At 44.6% G+C, this 21,313-nt stretch overlaps 1 protein-coding gene across 1 annotated transcript in view; it reads left to right on the top strand.

Moving 5' to 3' along the window:
- Positions 1–5,230: 5,230 nt before the first annotated feature.
- Positions 5,231–21,313, top strand: part of AACS (acetoacetyl-CoA synthetase) — a 37,802-nt gene continuing 21,719 nt past the window's right edge. The window contains exons 1-5 of the mRNA XM_069031371.1: positions 5,231–5,507; positions 8,650–8,753; positions 11,771–11,891; positions 14,806–14,919; positions 21,019–21,116. Coding sequence (XP_068887472.1) covers positions 5,390–5,507; positions 8,650–8,753; positions 11,771–11,891; positions 14,806–14,919; positions 21,019–21,116 — 555 coding nt within the window. The 5' untranslated portion in view covers positions 5,231–5,389. The remainder of the gene's footprint in view (positions 5,508–8,649; positions 8,754–11,770; positions 11,892–14,805; positions 14,920–21,018; positions 21,117–21,313) is intronic.

Below are 21,313 nucleotides of genomic sequence, written 5' to 3'. Positions count from 1 at the left end.
CTGAAAGTTACAGGGCAGATCTCTGCTTTTACCAGCCCCTTCCTGGGGAGTTCCTGCAGAGTCAGGAGTGCATCTTGTAGCTCTCCCAGTCACTGGAATAACTTGAAGTATCTCTTCCTGATTTTATAGTCTGTGTTCTTGATGTTTAAACCTTGTGGCTCAGCCCCAAGCCTTGCAGTTGAGTAGATATTAGAATACAGACATCCCTGCTATGGCCTTTTTCCCAGTTTTAGTCTGGCCAAAGCACTTATTTTCACATTTAGCAGAACGGCCTAGACCTTTCAGCATTGTTTTTTATTTGGCCCTGGAAGGGTTGGGCCCACATCCAGGAGGCTACTTAGGATCTGATTCGATTTCAGCAGGATATAGATGATTTATGTATTTATAAAGAATGCTTTCATTTAAGATGGCCCTGAAATTGCTGATCTGTTGATACCTGCCTATAGTCTGAAGTCTCATCCTCTTCCAGAACAGGTTGGTAACTGATGACAGGTATTTTTGAGGCTCTTACAAGGTTTTGGGTTATCTGCCCTCAGCGTCATGCTGTGCTCGTATTCTGAGCATACCCTAAAGTCAGCTTCTGGGGCATTTCTTGCCTGTGAAGAGCATCACAATACAAAAAAAACTGATGATAATTAACTGTCATGAGTGGTTTTTTTTCTGTGCCTGGTATAATTCTTTGATTTGTTTCCAGTTGGCATGGTGTTCTCTGGGTCCCCTTGTGCTGTTTATGGTCCAATAGGTCTTGTTTGTGCGAATTTGGGAACATTCCTATTTCTCTGTGTGAATTTCCCTGGTGGAATCTCCTCAAAATCACTTCTCCAAAGTGCCTGCTGTTTGCTCCCATCTGTTCTTTACAGAGCTCCAGAGGCCTGTGGTAGTGGCTGCCTTTGAAGGCTTGCGCTCAGGGTTGTGCTTCACATGAGGTCAGGATAATTTGGGAATCTTCCTGCTATCTAATTGATTTCCTGACCTGTCTCAATGAGCCTATTTCAGGTAAGCTTATCTCCCCAAATGCCCAGCTCTTATGAAATTATGTGGTATTTCACCCTCCTCGTTTAAATAAATGAAATAGTGTCTGTTCAAAGAATACATTGCATCATGGCATGAAACATGGATCTCAGCCACACTGAACTTCTTAACCAGGACAACTAGAGGTTTCTAGAAAGGTCCTCTGATGAGGGTCTCACTGTACAGAGGAAGCATGAGTAGGCTTCTCTATTTCCTCATCTGCACTAAAAAGTGTTCAAGTTGTCTTACTCAGAGACAGGGATTTAACAACAATTTGAAGTGTTTAGAAAAAATCGGGGTCTTCTACAACTCTAAGTTTTAGCAGATCACAGGGTTCTCTCTTTTAAAATCATCTTTATGCTGAAAAAAGTGGCATAGCCTTAAAGAAAACCAGCTGATGTTACTGTGGACCAGTTCTTAACCTCACCGACTCTTATTTTTCTGTCTTTCCTTCATCTCACAGCCTCAAACTGTCACAGCTGATTGCTTTATGACCATTTGTCATTTTAGGCCTTTTTTCCTTAATCTCCCCCCCAAGAGATTTTTCTTGCAATGTGTTACTGTTTCTTTTCTTCTTTTTTTCCCTTTTCCCTTTCCTTTTATTTCTTTCTCCTTTTCTGCAAATGCCTTTGATTTTGATTCTGATTACTTGTCCTCCTGACACCATGGAGAGGTTGCAGAGATCATGGACATCAAATGAGCCAGAAGTTTCTTATTCTTATCCAAACTCATCAGCCAGCTGGCCAATGCTCTGAATGTAGGATTTAAAAAAAAAAAAAAACCTTTCCAAAATCTTCAGATTTCCTAATCCAGTTGTTGGATCAATGAATCATGGTCAGGCCTCAGCGTATTGCAGAGATCACCACGAGGTGTTATTACAAAACTTTTGTCTCATAGATCAAGGCATTTCATCAGTCAATTTAATCTTACAGGTGACTCCAGGTTACCTCAGAGCCCACAAGGGGGTAGTGCCATCAGCAGCATTACTGCTGTTCATCAGCTCTGAAGCATCTTTTGAACGGCCCCTAATCTAATCTGAGGCAGAAAACATGATTTCATTTCTAACCTATCATTACTACTAGCAGGCATAAGGCAAGGCTTAAAAAGATTTGAAAGTAGACAATTCTAGTTAATCCAATTCAGGCTATTTTCCTCCAGCCATCCTAATCTAGTCTGCAAGCTAATTGCAGTAGTCACCGCAGTCCTCTTAATGCCCATTTTCTCATTAAAGGTGTGTTTAGTTTTCCTTCTTTTACTTCCCATTTTTCCAAAGTCACTTTTGAAAGAGGGAAAAAACTGGTTTGAGTAAGGGAAAACTGGAATGAAGGCAGGGAATGTGGATTCATAGCCCCCTCTAAGTAAGGATGCAATAGTAAAAGTCCTGCTAATAAATGAGAAGCACTGTCAGGCTTTCCTAAAAGCCCAGTTTTATGAGCAAATCCATCATACCCCTTCCTCCCTGAGCTGTAACTGGGTCAGTCCTTTCTAAATTACACCTTTTTCAGCTCAATGAGAGGATTTTTGGGTCCCTTCTCATGTCATTTGGCTGCTCGTTTTCTTTTTAGGAGTACAGGTTGCTTTGGGGAGAGAAAGCGGCAGTTTTGCTGCTGCTTTTAGGAGGAAGCTGTTCACAGAAGGTGTGTTTTAGACATTATAATGGGCTACTCAGGAAGGCGGTAGAATGACCGGCCCTTGGAGGTGTTTAAGGAAAGGCTGCATGTGGCACTCACTGCCATGGCATGGTTGACAGGGTGGTGTTGGGTCATAGGTTGGAATCCATGACCTCAGACGTCGTTCCCAACCGAAATGATTCGGTGATTCTGTGCTTTTTTATCCTAAAACCGGGCAATTTCGGCATCGCCTCAGCGCTGAGGGGAACCACGGAGGGCCCCGCGCCCCTCCCGCCGGGTGGCATGAGAGCGCTCCTCTGATTGGGCACGCCTCCCCCCGATCCGGCCGCTCATTGGCCGGCAGAGAGAGGGGCTTGAGAAACCTCTGCGCCGATTGGTCCCGCGCGGCGTCGGCTCTTCCCCCGTCGGCCCAGCCGCGAGGAGAGCGGGCTCTGGGCTGATGTGGGGCCAGGCGCGCCGCAGCCAATCAGACGCGCCGGCGTCACGGCCGCCGTGCGCCGCGCGGGATCCGTCCGCAGCGCGGGCCCGCCCGGCCCTGAGGGGCGCGGCGGCGGCGGGCGGGTCACGGAGTCACCGCATCGCTTCGATTGGGAAAGGCTTCTGCGAGCAGCGAGCCCAGCCTGCGGCCCAACACCTCCGTGCCGTGTCCAGCCTTTCCTTAAATACCTCCAGGGACGATGATTCCATCATTTTCCTGGGAAGTACATTCCAATATCTAATTACTTTTTCTCCGAAAGAATTCTTCCTGGATTTCAAGCTAAACCTCCCCTGGAGCAGTTTACGGCTCTGTTCTCATGTCCTATCACTTGTTCCCCGGGAGCAGAGCCCGATCCCCCCTTCCCCCGGCTGCCCCCTCCTGTCAGGGACTTGTGCAGAGCCACAAGGTCCCCCCTGAGCCTCCTTTTCCCCAGGCTGAGCCCCTTTCCAGCTCCCTCAGCCGCTCCTGGGGCTCCAGACCCTTCCCCGGCTCCGTTCCTGTCTTTGGACTCGCTCCAGCACCTCAATGTCCTTCCTGAACTGAGGGGCCCAGAACTGGACACAGGACTCGTGGTGTGGCCTTACCAGAGCAGGGGTCAGTGAGTGGCCTCACCGCCACCCTCCTGAGCTGTGGCCCCCTCGGGACATGATCTCGGTAAAAATGGGAAATTACAGCTTTGCCTCCAGTCCTGGCAGGTAGCGCTGCAACAACCATAGATGGCATCCACCAGGTGTAATTCTCGACCTGTCCAACGCCTGGCCCAAAGCTCAGCCCAGAGCAGGGCAGGCTGCTCATCACCGGCGGTAAATGGTGCAGAGGGGCTGCCCAGAGGTCCGAGGTCTGTGATGGGGCGGGAGGCAAAACTTTCCTGCCCCTTTTGGGTTGTGAAGGTGTTTATGGCACTAAGGCAGCGTGGGTATATCCACTGGTACGCAACACGCGGGGCAACGAATAGAAGTTATTTCTTCTGCAGATCGCAGGAAGATGGATTCTCCAGGCAGTTTCCCCACCATGGGCTGCAGATCCCAAGTCCATTGAACCCTCTGGGACCTGGACACTGGAGCTCCCATCCTGCCTTCTCCCTTATCTCTGGGATTGGCAGGTGTCTGGCCATGGATTTCACACTTCCACTGACCTCTGAGCGCTGCCAAGGCGAGGGAGGCACATCAGGCAGATAACGCGTTCCCATTCCACCTCAGCCTCCCCGAGTCCCTTCGGCTCTGGGGAGAGTTATTTAAAAATACGCCAGATGTAAGGTCTGTCTCGAAGCAAATAAAAATTGTGGATTGTTTAAATCACACTTCCATGGCCTCCAAATTTAATAAAGTAGTTGTATTCCGGTAGCACAAAAATCTAAATGAAAGGTAGAGTCCGTACACAATCTACTACGCATATTTTACTTTAATATACAGTACACCGGTATAGTTTACCATCAAATTCCCATTTTTGAGGCTTCCATGAATTAGAAGCAAAATGATGACCTTGAAAATAAGTTACATAAGCAGCATGTATACACCGTGAATCGTGAAGTCCTTTCAGTTGTAAAAGACCCTTAAAGATCACGGTCTAGCAGTGACCTGCACGTCGTTAAGTGCTTTATTACCACCAATTCCCGGCTGAAATCGGTTGCTGCAAAATCTCGTCGCTAGCAGAGCTCACATTTAGGAAGAACAGCAGCAATAGTAAGTTTAAACAGTAAATCCAAGGTGCAAGCTGTGTAGGCTGGGAGCGTTACACAAGCGCAGCTGGGATGGCGAGGCCAAGGCGAAACGCTTTCCTTGCCTCATATTTGGGTCAAAGACACTTGCTGGTACTTCTTCAGGCCTCCCTGGGGAAAAACTAATCAACAAAGCGGCGGCGATTTTGCGGAGATCCGGAGAAAAGCGCGAAGCGATGGCTCCTCCCGGTGCCGACGCGGCGTCTGGTGACCTTTAGAGGTGACAGGGACCGCGCGGCGGCTCTCGGGTGTCCGGCGCGGCCGCTCCCCCATTCATCCCGCACCGCCCGCGCCCTCCCCGGGCCGTCCCCAGCGCCCCTCCCCGCCCACCCCCGGGCCCCCCGGTGTCCCCCGGGCCCCGCCGCCCCCTCGGCGCCCCGCCCCGCACTTTCCTCTGCGGCGGAAGGTTACGGAGTGATGCGGCGGGCGGAGCCTTAAAGGGTGCGCGCGGAGGAGGGGCCGCAGTCAGCGCTGAGGTGCGGCGGGAGCGGCGCGGGTTCGGGCCGTGTGGGTGCCTGTGGGACGCGCCGTGTTCGCTCCGCTGTCGCCGCCATGTCCCGGGAGCCTGAGATTATGGAGTCGCAGGTGATGTGGGAGCCTGACACGAAGCGCAACACCCACATGGACCGTTTCCGCGCCGCCGTGGCCAGCAGCTGCGGGCTCCGCCTGGGTGAGCGCTGGGTGGGGGTAGGCGGGCGCTGCCCGTGGCCGTGCTCGGACTGTGGGGGCTGCCGGGCTCTGCCTTTCGGTGGTTGGCTTTACCGTGGGCTCACGGAAGGTCTGGGGGCCATCCGTCTGCCGCTCTGGTCTCGGTCCCCTTGGGTGCACGGGTACCGCCTGCGGCAGGTGGGTACAATGCTCTGGGCTGCAGGTGGGATGCTCTGCTTGAGCCTCAGCCAGCGGCCTCCGGGGCAGCATCCGCTGGTGTGAAGGTATGTGCTGCTGGGAAGTGCAAACAGCCTTATCTGTGCCTGGTGCTGCGGTTGGATGTCAGCCCAGGCAGCGCCGGCATCGCTCCCTGCGGAGACTCCCGGTGTGCGGGGAGTTCTGGGGCCGGGAGCGGCACTGGGGTGATTTAGTGTTTTAAAGGGATGTGGGAGGCTGGCATCGCTGCTGCCATGGCTGTGAGGTGAGTGTAAGCCTCGGCGTGATGCTTCAGCAGCAGAGGTGTGTGAGAGTGGAGTTATGGCCCTGTTCATCTTTCATTGTGAAGAGTATGTGTTTTGTAATAGTCAGGTATGCTGGGAGGTGAACGGTATAAGCTTGTTCTGTGGTGGAAGGTAAGGGATTTTTGCTGTGCCTCTGCCACAGCTATTGAACTACAATCCCTGCTTTGTGCTTGTTCAAAAATACCTTTGTGGCTGTGAAGAGGTATGTGCTTCTTTGACTTGGAAACAACCTGTTGCCTTTGAAAGGAGGCCTGCTTTGAGCAGGTGTTGGATGTTCAGAGGTGTTTCCAGCTCAGAGTGTTGTTTTTTCCATAATTATTGGCTGCGAGTTGTGTCTCCAGGCTCTCCGGAGTCAGTGGTGCTGGTTCTGTGGGCTCAGCTGCATCATGGCCCAGGTGAACTTCAGTGCATGTGGCAGTCAAACCCTTTGCTTCTGACTAGTTTATTTTGTATTGCTCTAAGTATTTGGGGCCCAAGTTTCTTGTGTAGCTTTCCTGTAATAATTTGTCTGATGGGGGGTGAAAGGAGTAGTTTTGGCAAGTGGCTTGGAAGTTTGTCAGTCTGGGGTAGATGTCAGTGGTATGAGCAGACACATTCTGGAGTGGTAGCAGTGTCAATAGTGCTTCTGGCCGTTCATGTCTAGAAAACAGCTCCTCACCTTGATTACTGTTTGGGTAAGCCAGGTCATTATTTTGCCTGCTGGTGATTTCCCATTGGAATCCAAGTGTGTAGTATCTATCTCTCCTGCTGGATGGGAAGCAAGTTACTCCAGGGTCTTAGCCTACTCCTGGGTGGAATGTGATGTAACTGCTACTCATATGATCAAGAGCAAGTGCAGTTTTTGAGGGGCTGCTTGTTTTTATGACTGAAACAACTAGAATTCTTTCCATCCCACTTGGAAGTGGCTTTCTGTATTTGAAGGTGGATTCCTGTGTATATATATAGAAACCTTTGTCAGCTTCCATTAGGTTTTCACTGTGTGCTACTCACAACAAAGAATGGATGCTGTATGTAACGTTACGATGTGGACTCTGAGGAGAGCTGAGGGCAATAGAGCCCTTTAGACAAGGGTTCTGCTGGGCCCTGGAAATGTAGTAACAAAATGCAGTGTTTGACTGTTGAGTAACAGGCCTGTGCCCTGAAGGACTTGCATGCTGAAGCTTATTTGGAGCAAACTGTATAGACAAACCAGAATAAACTATTCATGCTTTAAGAAACCAAATTAGTAGTGACCTGTAGCTTCTTGCATGTATCGAATGATTTGGAGCACGTGGTACAGCTGGGTTTTGAAGGAGGAGATGGAAACTTAAATTGTTCTTGTGTCAAGTCTTATCTCTGTGCAGCTGATGTGTGGAGTAGAGGATAGTGATGAGAAACTTCGGTGGAGTGTAAAAAGTGTGTGTAGAGGTTGGGATTTGGGCAGTGTGTAGATAAAATCTGCATTATGGAGAAGAGTCTTTGCCTTGTCTTATCAGTAATACCTAGGGAATAATTTCACTCTGATGGAAAGGATTGAGGTGGGGTAAGATGTAGAAGGGACAGGCTGGCTGGGGAGAGAACAAAGTGGTGGCTAAGTGTGAGTAACAGTGCAGAGATGGCTTTGAATGGTTTTCTCTTAAAAAGCTGCAAGATGTCCTCCTTGTAGGAAAGGGATTGCAAAGATGACTTTTGCAGCAATTGGCTGGATAACAGGATAGCAAACCAGAGATAATTGGCAAAAATGCCTTTGAGTGGTTTAGCTGAAAGCACTGAATAGGGAACAGTTGGCAGAGCAGGAAACTTACTGTCACTGGTGGCAGATACTCAGATTTAATTGGTTGCTGGCACAGCTTTAGATAATGTGGACATGATGAGGAAATGTCACTTTCAAGCTTGTGATGAGGAGTTGGCTTCAGTTATTCATACCTAGAACTGTTTTATACACTAAATTTCAGTATTTAGTTTGAATTGTGGGGTTTGCTATGCATCCTTCAGGTTACTTCATCTGTCTCACATTCATGTAAGACTTAAACTGCTCAATTCCATGTTTTTAATGGCAGGTCATGGTTTTAATACCTAGCTAGTAGACATCTTGTTTGACTTCATTCATTCTGTTTCAGCATGAAAAGATAAGCTGCAGTCTGTCAGACCCCGTATTTACCGAAAAGTAGCTGTGCTTCCTGTAGCAGTGATGTTGCTACCATGGTTGGATAACAAGGGCATCTAATCTGTGTCACTGAGCTATCAGAGGCCTTTGGCCCCAGACTGGGACCTCACAGCAAATGCCCCTTGCCAGGAAGCCTTGTTTATCTTTTGCTGTGTGAAAGTATCGTGGTGATCGATAGGGAGTGGAAGTGTCAACAAGCAGGACTTGTTTAATCTTCAGCTGCCCTGATGGCAGGGGAGTGTGTGTAGATATTGTATGGAGTTATTAGAAAGGGTTGCTGTCTGTGGTGGCAAATGGCTCGTAACACAGTCAGGTGAAGTGGTGCCATCTGTTCAGGTTGTCACTTGCCTTGAGCAGAAGTGTTCTACTTGCTGGTCAGAGTTATCTTCCTAATTGTTTTAGCCACAAAGTTTCTTTAGCTGGGATATCCCAGACTATAGCTTGTTTAGATTCCTGTAATTATCTGTATGGTGCTGACATGTATTTCTTATTTCCAGCCAACTATGATGATCTATACCAGTGGTCAGTGGAGTCCTACTCAGACTTCTGGGCGGAATTCTGGAAGTACAGTAACATCGTCTGCTCTTGCCTCTACGATGAGGTAAGTTCAGTGCTTCTCTTGCAGCAAGTGCAACATAAAGGGGAAATAAACTGATTTTTTTGACCTATTCTTAGAACTCTGGCAAGTGATGAGAGGAATCTGTCTAGTCCTGAATTTCCTTGTGTGGTGGAAATGGTGGTGTTCGGTTCCTGGTTCACTTTAGGACAGTGAGGTCCTCGAGTGGTGTTGTCCTAAGCAATTCTGCTGTAGTGTCCTTGTGGTCTGTGCTCTTGCACACCTTGTAATTCCTGGCTGCTTGTGAGGAGTTTGCCAATGCACTGCCTTCTGCCTTAGGATTGTGCTGGTAGAATATCATCCTGGTTTTGTAAATGCTGGCATGCTGTCAAGTTCATGTTTACCTTCCCTGAGTCAGCTTACCTGATAAGCACACTTGTTACACTCTGGCTTTGTAGAACTGGTTATGGAAGCTCTGCAGTCAGGTGTAGGCTTGAAATATCTCTGAGGGAATGGTGGTGGTTGAATGCAGGCGTGGGTGGAACACCAGACAGCACCACAGAGTTCCTTGGAGTAAAGGTGACTCTGCAGATTCTGCAAATGGAGCCCTTGTACAGTCCTGGTGTAGGATATCAACCCTGTGGTTTTCCATCTGAGGAAGATGTTGGGCTGATTACCTGAAAAGCTTGATGCAGTGGAACCTTCCTGGGATTCAGTAGGGAGGACTGGGCTTGTCTTAATCCCTGGAGTCCACCTGTTCCAGAACCCTCAGAGTACTGGCAGCCCTGCAGAGGGGACTGGTAAGTCTCTTTTGACTTTTCCTGTTTTATGGATTTCTGTACTGATAGATCAAATGGTTCTTCCTGCCATGGAACTGCATCCTCAGGTGTCTTATTTAATGTGACCCACCCTTCAGAAGAGTGAATGCAGCAAGAGTGTAAGAACTAGCCTGCTTTGAAGTGTGGTCTGAGCACTATAAACACTTAATCTTCACATTTTCTATAGATGCTGGCTTAAACTCTGGGAACTGTTAGAGTAACTGAGCTGGTTTGTGGTAGCTAGAGGGCTGAAAAGTTTGATTTCAAGTGTCTTACAGCTCGATCCTGGCTGTCTGTTGGAAGTAAACATTGTTTTGAGGTAAATAAAATTTTTAATGAAACAGAGTTGACTCTTTTGTTCCCAAGCAGTGAAACAGCTTCTACTTCCAGAGGTCATTCTAAGAAAAACAATAAAAACCTTGTGTACATAGCATAAAAGCAGCCAGTATTTTATTTAATCCTAGTGAAGGCTTTAAGTATGTGGTGTGGATGTGCTGATGTTGCTCTGCAGCAGCTGGCATCTGTGTCACTTGTGGCATGAACAGAGGTACTTCAGTGTGCAGAGCTGTACTGGCATGGCAGCACTGGCATTGGAATGTCAAGTTACAAGCAGCTGTTTTTAAATGAAGGATGTGTCTGAATTTCTCCTTTTGCTATGAGGAGCACCTGACACCTGTTGGTCCTGTGGAGGGGCCTCTAAGGGAGGGATCATGTTGTTCATCTAACAAAGTACCACTGCTGAAGATTGAGCTTAACTAGGAGTCACAGGTGTTACCTGTGGGGAGAAAGTACTGGAGTATGAGTCCAGCACCTTGTGCTAGTGGAGCTCCCGGAAGCTCTCTGAAGGATTTTTTCCAATTCAGAAAAAAAGTTATGTTGGATCTTGTCCTGGAAAATGCTGAAAACATTCTGCTCACTTTTCTTCAATTTGAGGAAGTCAGAAATGAGTCAGTTTTAAGAGCAGCTTCTAATTGCTGCAGTACTATATGTTAGTGTAAAAATCATTTGTGCAGCCTGAGTTGATAAAATATAAATGTTATAACTCAGTTCTTGCTGATTGTTAGGAGCAAAGAAATCTGAGTTCCCTTTTTTAGAAAATACATTTGAAATAAATTAATGCAGTAGTGTACTTCCACATGAGTTTTTAAAGATTGCCTCCAGTAATACATACACTGCTCTCAAAGCACAAAACCATTAGATTTTCTGGAATGGGATGTATTTTGAGCTCTGCTTGGCTGTCAGAAGAGCCTTTCACTCAGCTATAGGAATGCTGTTTCTATAATGTATGTGCAGTGCATGAAAGAACCTGAGGGTATAAACTGAAGCTTTCAAAAACACGACTATAAGAAAAAGTTTCTATTTAAAGATTTCCGGATAAATGTGCTGCTGAGCAGCTGAATCACAAAGCAGGGGGACATTTTGGAAGGAATTTAGACTTGTGGCTAAGGGGCTCTTTACCTATTATTAAAGTTAATCTTAACTGTGACTTATGAAGGGGTAGTTTAATACTTTGAAGCTTAATTAGCTCAAGATGAGGGAACTTGTTTCAGCTGAACATATTTTTGATGATTTTTCATTGCATTTTTCAATTCTTTGCATGTCTTAGTCCTTAGTGGGGAGTTACTTAATGTGGGTTTATTAGGCTGTTGGATCCTCTTAATCCTAAAAAATTGGGAACTTGAGTAAAAAGCTGGAACTCTTCAGTTACATTTGACTGTACAGTTGATATTTTGAATTACCATTGTGTGAGTTCCTGCTGTTGGTCTCTGTGTACTGTGAGTCACGGTGGGGAAGAGTGGATGCTCACACTTCCCTAAGAGGGAGGCTGGGCTCTGTGGGCTGGCAGAGTTACCATGTGCTGCAGCTCAGTCCCTGTTTGGGGTGTTCCTGGGGCAAACCCCCAGTGGTGCTGAGGTCTGTGTGGATCTATCTCCTGGTCTGGGTGTAGTCAGTGGTTTGTTTAACTTGTGTATTAAAGGCTGGTCCAAAGGTAGAATGGTCAGCGAGGAACTTTCCCTTGTTTTATTTTAATGATGTATTTGCTTGTGACAGTTGACAAAAATTAAAAGTCCCAGGCCTCTAATTACAGGATTCAGTGTCTGTTACCCATCTGTAAGCTGGGAGAAGTGATTCTTGCTTAATAGTCTGCAAACAGCTTGGAAGTAGTTAGCTGACTTCTGTACAGTGCTGTGAAAAAGCAGTTCTGTTACAGTTCTCCAGGAATGAATGATTTATTTCTTTCAGGTGGTGGATACCTCCAAAAGTATTGCAGATGTCCCTGAATGGTTCAAGGGCAGCCGTCTGAACTATGCAGAGAATCTCCTGAAGCACAAGGACAACGACAAGATTGCACTCTATGCAGCAAGTAAGGAAAATTAATGCCTTGTACTTGCTGTCCACAGGACTAGGCCTTATGAAACAGCTCTGATGAAATGTGGAAATTAACTGGTTTGGATGAGGAGAAAAAAGGGTGATAAAGTCAGTAACACTGCACAATCTGTGACACAGGTCTGCAAAAAAACCCCAGCAAAATATGTTCTGGGACTATAGATAGTTCTGCTAAGTCCTTGGCAAGCTAAATGAAGTTTTCTTAGAATGTGCTCAACTGCATGAGGGTAGTGGAGGTCATGCTGTGTTTAACAATGCTTGGTATTTGAGGTATTATTTCACATTTGTTGGAAACACTCACCTGCTGCTTGCCTTCAGGAAGCATTTTGGCACTGTACCTTGATAGTGTCCTTCCCACCCTCTTCCTATGCCTTTTATTTTGGGAATACTAAGAACTACATGGGCTTCAGGTAGGAGTTAACTCTGCTTTTGACAACACAAACAACAGTTATGTGCATGGGAGACTTACTTTACTGGAACACTAAAGCTCAGTCTTAATTTTTGTTACACTGAAGATTTGAGCATTGTAAAATCTGTGTATATTCATGAGGATGGTCATGCTAAGACACGGAGAAGGGAATTTTTTTGTTGTTTGCTGACTTTGGTAACTTTAAAAACCAGTTTTAATCTCTGTTGGATGGGATTATCTTCTGTGCAGGTGTGTGAGTGCTTCCAGAGGGAGCTGCATTCTGGGCTTCCCTTCTGCTGGACCTAATCCTTATCATGAGATTGACCAAGCAGTGATGCTTCTTAGTAGCTTATCAATGAACAATGAGGCCTTGTAGCTCCTTAGAGAAGATGATGCAGAACTCTGCATTGATTGTGTAGGTGTTAAAAATCTTAGTTTCTGTTTTAGATACATGGGCACCTGTTTTTGAGTTACAAATAAATTGTTTTTAAACAGCTGTGTGAGACAACAATCACCTTCTGTAAGCTTACTGCTGGAGAAATACTTATCAGTTGCATTTCACTGCTGAGAGATATTGAAAGAAACCTCTCTGATCTCATATATACATTAAAATCATCTACCAGTTCAAAGAGAATGGTGAAATCTGTGACCCAGTTTTGGTGGAATAAGAATTGATCTGGTAAAGCCTGATGGAAGTGAGCCTTGTAACCAAAAGCTGGCTTCAAAGTAATGGACTCATCACTTTCAGATTTTGAGATTGTTAGAAAAGCTTCTTATGTATTATTTAGTAGAGAAAAAAAATCAATATAGTTAAGTATATCTTGTGGAGCACCTGAAAGCCAAGCATTGATTAGTAAGTCAACTCTAAATGTGTGTAGAATTGATATGATTGATTTGTTAATGTTAAAAACTAAACATGCAACTTTAGAAAGCGGAGTTAAATATTGTCGCTTCAAATTACCACAGGAATTATTACCAGTTCAGTGAATTGCTTGCTTTGACATGTGATTACATTGTTGTGTAGGTCCTTTTTGTTAGGAAGTCATGGGGTGTACCAGAGACTGCTGTGTGTCACATAATCACAGGTGGTGATAGCAAAAGGAGCAAAATTATTTTCTAGTTGATTATTGTATGAGTGCTGGAATGAACAACTGGCTCCTCTGTGGTGAACAGACTTCCACCTGCATTTCTTTTGTGACCTTCTGCTGTGTTTAATCTTCTTAAGACTTCTTAAGTCAGAGTATTTTTTGATAACTCCCTGCTGCTAGGTCAGAGTGGTGGTTTGGGGGCCTGGGCCGGGTTTGTGTTCACTGGGGATGGTTCTGTGGGAGCAGTGTGGTTGTCACAGGGCATAGGAATGTAAATGTAACTTTCCTAAACAATTTCACTTGTCACCGGCTCCCATGGTGAATCTTTTTTGTGATTCCCTTCTCCTGGGGCTTTAATCATGGAGCAAGATCAGTGTCTCACTTCCTGTTGCTCTGTGGGAACACAGGCTCTGTTGGCAGTCCCTGCTCAGTTTGTGAACTGCATGTAGCAGGGACTTGGGTTGTTTTGCATCATGACCTGCTCCCTTGCTCTGTGTAAGTCCAGATTTATTGGTGTGAAAGTCTAAGAAGGCAGAAGAGTAAAAAGTATCATTCCCTGCTTAAGGCAATCAGACTGATGGCAGCTGTCCTTCAAGGAGCAGGGTGTGCAGCTCACCTTTCCTGTGATGTCCTTGGCTTGTGTGTCTTCATGAGAAGTGCTGGAAAGTGGAAATAGGACAGGCCACATGGTTCCCATGGTTCCCATGCCCAGCAGGCATCCCACTGAGGAAGTACAGGATGGGGCTTTAAGGTGACAGATTTTCGCTTTCATAACATTCAGGTTTGTTCATTTTGTTTCACGAGTGATTTATTAGCAGTTTATATAACATCTGACATTCAGTACAATAGGGAAAACGCCCTGCAGATCCTTTGAGGTGAATGGAGTCCAGGTCAGTTTGTTTGCTTTGTACCATGTTGGCAAAGGCAGATGTTCCCAAAGCACAGTGGAAGTCAGGCCTGTATCTGCATGATTTTCTAGTCAGTGACTTGCTGTAATAAAACCTGAACTTGGCAGCTTGGGGCTGCTTCCCAGACCTAATGAGAAAACTGAGCAAAAAGGGAAAATGAGGTTCTTACCATGTTATAAATTAGCCTTGGTGAGTGCAATCTGTTTTCCATGAATTCTCTTTGAGAGCACACCTTTCTTCAGTTTGTGTTTCTGCAGATGTTTCTTTAGAAATGTCCTCATGACTAATGAACAAATACCACTGATTAATACTTGATTCCCATTAAAAAGAAGAGGCTTTGGTAAAAGAACTTCAAAAGCAAAAGTATAAAGATTACTGGAAGCTGTTCTCTTAAAATTGCTTTCTATTCTTTGAGAATCAGTTGTTTGTACTAGACCTGTTGTAATGCCTGATTTCTGACTGGTTGCTTTAATTTTCTTTTCTCAGGGGAAGGCAAAGAAGAAATCCTGAAAGTTACTTTTGAAGAACTGAGACAAGCTGTAGCTTTGTATGCTGCAGCTATGAGGAAGATGGGTGTAAAAGTAGGAGACAGAGTTGTGGGTGAGTAATTTTCTTAAGGGACAGGAGGTGGAATTTTTTTTTGAAATGTGCAAGTGAGTAGTCAGAGTTACAGAAACATGACCATGAAATAGTGTTTCACAGAAAATTTCACATAAACATTCCAAAGAAAAGGCTCTTATGCTGCTGTATTTACATTTGTAGGAAATGCGTTTGTAGAGGGAAGGAACCTGGATTAGCCTGCAGGTTCTGTAGCCCTGAAGGGGGAAGGAGAATGCTTCATGCACAAAGGTCTGCTTCAGAAACCCTCTGTGGGAGCAGAGGGGATGGAGACTCTGCCTCTGGCTGGGCCTTGAGTCACGAGGTCTGGCAGATTTGTGTGGGGCAGTCTGGGAAATGATGGTCCAAGGTTGGTTGTCCTGGTGGCACTGGCAATTCCTGACCCTGTGGCCCCAGTGCTCTGTGAGCTGCAGGTCTGGAGGAGAGAACTTGTCCTGCCCCGAGAATGGTGGGAGTGAGCAGCTGGTGGGCAATAACTCTTCAAGTCATCAGTGCAGAGATGAGTAGTTAGAACCCTGTGATCCATCTTCTGCAGTAATATTTCCTGTCATGTGTGTTTTTCTATATAAACAGGTTTTTGTCCTGTGAACAGCTTGTCCAGTATGTAGTCCAGGCATGGAAAGGAGTTACATTTATTTCTAAATGGCTGGTTTTGATCTTCCAGCTGAGCTGCTTCACTTGTTATGCGTGCTCTGTGATACTCTTCAGTTTGTCTGTGGCAGTGCAAGTCAGAACTGCAATATCTTTGAGGCTCTTTGGCTCCTACCTGGCAGTTCTGCTGGAATCACATGTTCTTCGAGTGACACTTGGCCATTATCCTAAATAAGTGTGGGTAAATTCTTACATGATGCAAACCCAAAGTGATGAATCTCTTGGTTGGTTTTCTGCATGCTATGAACTTGAACCTGTCTTCTGAAAACCAAGTTTTAAACCCACAGCTATGACCTGGAAATGTAAATCTACTCAGCAGAACTCATTTCTTGCATATGGTATGAGTATTCTCTGGAACTGGCAGCCAAACATTAAATTATCACAGCTGGTGGCTTGGTTTTTAACATGGAATTAGAGCTAAATCCTTAATTAGGTAGGAACCATACAGTGAAGTTAAGAAGGTTTGTCTGAATGAAGATGCTCTAATTTTATCTCAATTTTCAACCTTAATGCGGTCGTGTTCATATCTGACCATTTCTTGAGCAGCAGCAGAAGGGAAAATGTACTCTGAGCTGGAGAAAACATGGTCTTGAAATAATATAGCTGTAGCCTATGCTGCTAATAATGCTATAATTTTAGTAATAGTTCCTTTTAATTAACAACTGTCTTGTTTAGCACTGCAGATTTTTTAATATTTCTTGTTTTGGCAACTGGCTTACCTTTTATTTAAATTAAAAAACATAGTTGATACTTTAAAAATGTGTTAATAAAGTAGTACACTTTAGATACTTCAATGGTACCTCAGCTTCTTTCTTATGTTTCTCTGCTGTGCTGGAGGATATTGGCAGTCCTTGGAAGAGCTCAACCTCAGTCAGAGGCTGAAGCTTCCCAAATTGAGTTGGGGGACAGAGGAAAAGATAATAAGTGTTGGGTTGTATCAAAAATCAGGCTCTCCAAAACTTGCCAGAATCCATGGGGATGTAATTTGTTCCAAAGTTTAGAGCAGATGGCAGAGGGAAAGGCAATTCTTGCTGTGGTTCATAGTAGTAACACAGGGCCTGCTTGTACTGCTTCTGAAAAATCAGCTTTTAAATAGAAGGGGGATACTCTATGAACTTCATGCCTGACATGTAGTCAGCCTGTCAGGTTCTGATGCCCTTTGTTGACACTTTCCCTTAAAATCTCGAGCTGTTAGAATTGCACATGAGACTATTACTGTTGTTTTCCTGTGAGTTTCATCTCCCATGCTTTGCTGCCTCTAAGACAAGACTTTTCATTATACTTAATATACCCCCTAGTTTGTTCAATACAATTTATGGTTGCATCATGACAGTAATAGTAGGTTAAAGCTGGAGGTGGGTGAGAGTGGGTGGACAGGCAATGGTGTCAGCACTTTTTCAGCTTGATTTCATCCTAGTCTTCCATTTCCATCACTGAGAGCACTAAATAGTGAACATAATTGAAGCAGATGTGTTGTGAAACATATTTCTTCCTATAAAGATGTCTTGCATCACTATCAGTGATGCCTGAACAGTTGGATGAGGCATACAGTACCCACTGCAAGCTGCACAGATCCATGTGTGTGGTACTCCTGGTCTCCCACTGGCCATCTGCTTGGCAAATAACAATGACTGAAAGAGGAATAAAATAAAACTGGGACGATGTTTCTCCTCTCTGGACTCGTTGCTTCTACTTTATCCCTGTCGCCAGCTTTGCTCTGTTACAAGTCAGCAGTTAAAAACAATCTGATCTTCCCCATGTGTCCACACAAAAACATCCTCAACAAAACATCAGTGAATTACATTGTTTAGAGCTGGTATTTTATCTATAGCAACTGTATTAGCCCTGGTTGCTTACGTGGGTTTTAAAGCTAGCTTTGTAAGAAGATTAGCATGGTAATAGTCTCAGGCTGCAGTAATGTTAGCCAAGGTGGCCACTTGCAAGTCCTACAGGAGTACAAAATGCTGTGTTAACATTGAAAAGGGAAACTGGAAGTCTGTTCTCTGAATTCTGTTCAGTTTGAGAGCTGGTGTAGTTCCATAGTATAAGACAGTGAGAAGATATTTTAGTTGCTGCTCCCTATTTTCCTTCTTCCTGGTGTGTTCAAGGCTCAGACAAAATCTTTGATGCAGGGTCCCAGTTCAATTGTTGATCTTTTTTTTTTCTCCATGCAGATAACTGAATGTTTGGGTGCCTCTGAGTACACCTTTATTAAACTTTATGAAAGCATTAGATGCTTGCATGGAATGTGTTCTCGGCACTCTGAGAAATTAGAATTTGCCATAGTTTTTGGCATGATTAGATGGGATTTTTGGGCTACAGTATTTGCCTGTTCTGTTGGTACAGTGCTGCAGTGTAAATGAACATGTGTAACTGTAATCTTGGTGTGTGCTAGATTAAGCAAATAGCAACTGACAGAAAACGCTGAGGCACTTAACAGTCCTGAGGAGATCAGGCTGTAAGTGCCTCTTAAAAAAAAACAAACCCAGACAGTGTTTCTAAAATACCACTTGTCCTGCTTAGAGACTTCACAGGTTTTATGTGTCAGGTAAAGCTTTCATGTCTGTTTTTCTGGAGACTGTATACATTTTTATGATTTAGGAGGAGTGCTGCTGGGACTCTTCTGTCATACTCTGATAGTCCTACTTGATGAGTTCCCAGCTCCTGTGTTTTGAGCTCTTTATTCACTTGCTTTCTAGTTCACCCAAAGTAGGAAGATGCTTTTCCTTCTAGTAACAGAAAGTAATTTCCACCTTTCTTACCACCTTCAAGAAAGGGGTAAGAAGATGCAGAGATAGTTATACCCTCTGTAGCCTTTACCATGCTGGCAAATCCTGATTTTGATCCTTAGCTGCAATATTATATCAAGGAACATGGAGTTTCTAGTTAAATATATGAGCAAACATGATAAATATTTAAATCAGCAGTACCATTATTCCTCTGTAGTACAGAGCTTCTGTACATAGGTCACTGCTCTGTGACTCCTGCCTGATGTTAATCCAGCTAAAGAAGTTGCCTTTTTCATCCTCTTTGTCAGCAGCATTCCTGTTTCTCCAGTTTTAGGCACTCGGGACCTGTGTCAGCCCACTGAGTGCCCTGAGGGAGTGTGCTGGTATCTTGAGGGGCACAGTCAAATGCAGGGAGCTTTACATACATGGCAGTTGTTGTGATCAGCTTGAGAATCTCAGATATGACAGGAAGAAAAACATTTATAATTTTACTTATTTCTAAATGAGAATTCAGTTTTAATCTGAAAGACTGGCAGAAGTAGTTTGTGTCATTTAGCTGTTGAGAGAAAAGGAACAGGAGTTCTTACACTGCTGTGTTTGGAGGATCTCCAGCCAGAACAGACCCATATTTTTATCTGTGATGGTGCTGGGACAAATCTGTGAGATCCCAGAGAGCAGCAGGGCTTTGGGATTGGGTAAAGATACAGAAATGCAGAGTCAGTTGCTGTGTGTTCTGTACCTTTGGGCACTTTTGGCTGGTATCCTCCAAGACTCAAACACCACCTCAAAGCCAGCTGACAGGTGAAGGTAATGATTTCATTGTCTGGCTCACAATAATCAGCAGAGACTTGTGTTCTTGCCTTGAGGACTTTTGTGTAGGAGTGGTGAAAAGGAGAATTGTTTAAAACAGACCTGAAGCTTGTAAGCTGTGGCAAAGTAACAACTGCTCCAAAGCAGGGAGAGATCTTTCAGTTTTCCTTGCCCTCTGGTCCCCTGATGGTCCCATCCAAGAAATGCTCAGTGGAAATATTTGGCATCAATTAAAGAACTGCTTTCGTCACACAAAATGACATTTTGATCTGTTCTGGTTCATACATTTCAAATTATTTAGAGAGGCGTATTTGTCTTACAAGAAAAATCACAAAGATTTTGGGATACTGTGCCTTGTGTAAGCCTTGACCCCAAGGGAAAAATAGCAAAATAAATAATGCTTTTATGGGCATGAGCTCATGCTGCACTTTGTGTTTAAGAACTTCGCTGAACAAACCACTGTAAGCTGTAGGCAGTTCTAGGGAGTAATTTTTATCTTAACATGGCATGAGGCTTTTATTCACAGTTGTGTGTTTTCCAGAAATGGTTGGGATTAAGTCATAATGCTGTTTTAAAAGTTACTACTCCCAAAAGCACAGCAGCTTTCAGTAACTGCAGTGGCACTGCTGGTTTAAGAAACTGATCTCATGGATTTTTGCATGAGGAAAAATCTCAGTTTAAAGCTTAATTTTCAAGTTTACTTTTTACAAAGTTGGAAAAGGATGGATTTTTTTCAAGCTGTGTAGAAAAACCTCACAAAAATCCATTTTGGTACCCTCCTACTTGATAATGTTAATGTAGCAGAAAGTTCTGTTGAGATCTCTGATCCTAGTTCCTGTCCTGGGAAGTGCATCCATAAATACCCTTCTTTGAGAAGTCCCTTGCACTGGTGTTTGCTGTCTGGTAGATACTTGTGGTGCACCTGCAGCCCAGGATCTCAGTGCCCACCACTCCTGTTGAAAAGGATTTTTATTGCCATTGAAGTTTTGTTTTCAAATGCAGAATTCTTGTTAGATGTCAGAGTACTGCAATTAAGCCCATCCTGTGCTTTTTTAAAGTACTTGGACATTTTTTTGGTTGCTTAAAGAGGGTGATCTGAAACTCCACATCTTTGATCCACCTCGGTGTAGATTGTGAATTCCAGTTGCATGTTTTCATTTGTGGGCTGGATTCTGAGCAGTGCAGAGTCAGACTCAGCCACCCAGCACCTTCTGGAGAGTTGCTCAAATGGAGCTCACTGAAACTAAAATCTGACTTTCTTGACATTAATTTATTCTGTATGTCGTGATAAATTGAATTTAAATCTTGAAATCTTGCTGCAAGCTAATGAGAGAAACCTGAAGAGCCACATTTGTGTGGGAATGTTCCAGGGCTTGTCCCACTCTTACTCCCTTATCAGCTGAGACACTGGTTTTGCTTGTTTGTGTTCAAGATTCTGGCAGTGTCTACCAGACAACGTTTAGCTCTGTGAAGCTGAATCTCTGCTCTTGAGCTATTTATAATCTTTCCTTACAGATGCTTGTTCTTTCTCTAATGGCTGTTCCTAGAGCCTTGTTCTATTCCCCTGCATGCTGCTGTATTCTTAGTCTCTGGGTACCCTGATCAATCCATTAACTCTTTCCCAGTTACTCTTTTCAGCGTGCTGCCCTCTTATCCTGGAAAGCTCCTAATCAAGCAGGAACATACGTAAATTGGGGGTAACATAGTAGATAAAAAGCCTGATACAAATATTTTTATAAATGGATTTATTACTGATTCTTTGCGTAACTGATTTGGCTTCAAGGTGTGACGCTGACTGTATGCATTTTAAAAATCTGTTTACTGTATACATTATATATATATATATATTTTTAGCGTTGTTCCATCTCTAACCACTCTACCTCTGCCCTAGGTTACTTGCCCAACAGCATCCATGCAGTGGAAGCAATGCTGGCTGCTGCAAGCATCGGTGCTATCTGGAGTTCCACATCCCCAGACTTTGGCATTAACGTGAGTAGCCCCAGTGCTTGTGCAGAGCAGCCCTCGCTGTGTCTCAGCCCAATGCCAGGGTGATAAATTCGGGTGGCAGATGGATTCTGTTCCCTTCAGTCTTGCTGCCACCTCCTGGCACAGCCGAGTACTCCGGAGCTTTTCTGGCTGCCACGAGCTGCACAAACCCTCTTGCTTTCAGTTGTCACTACTGATTT

Source organism: Aphelocoma coerulescens, chromosome 15, assembly GCF_041296385.1.
Source record: "Aphelocoma coerulescens isolate FSJ_1873_10779 chromosome 15, UR_Acoe_1.0, whole genome shotgun sequence".
Classification (NCBI taxonomy): domain Eukaryota; kingdom Metazoa; phylum Chordata; class Aves; order Passeriformes; family Corvidae; genus Aphelocoma; species Aphelocoma coerulescens.
This window is presented reverse-complemented; position numbering and strand designations above follow the sequence as displayed.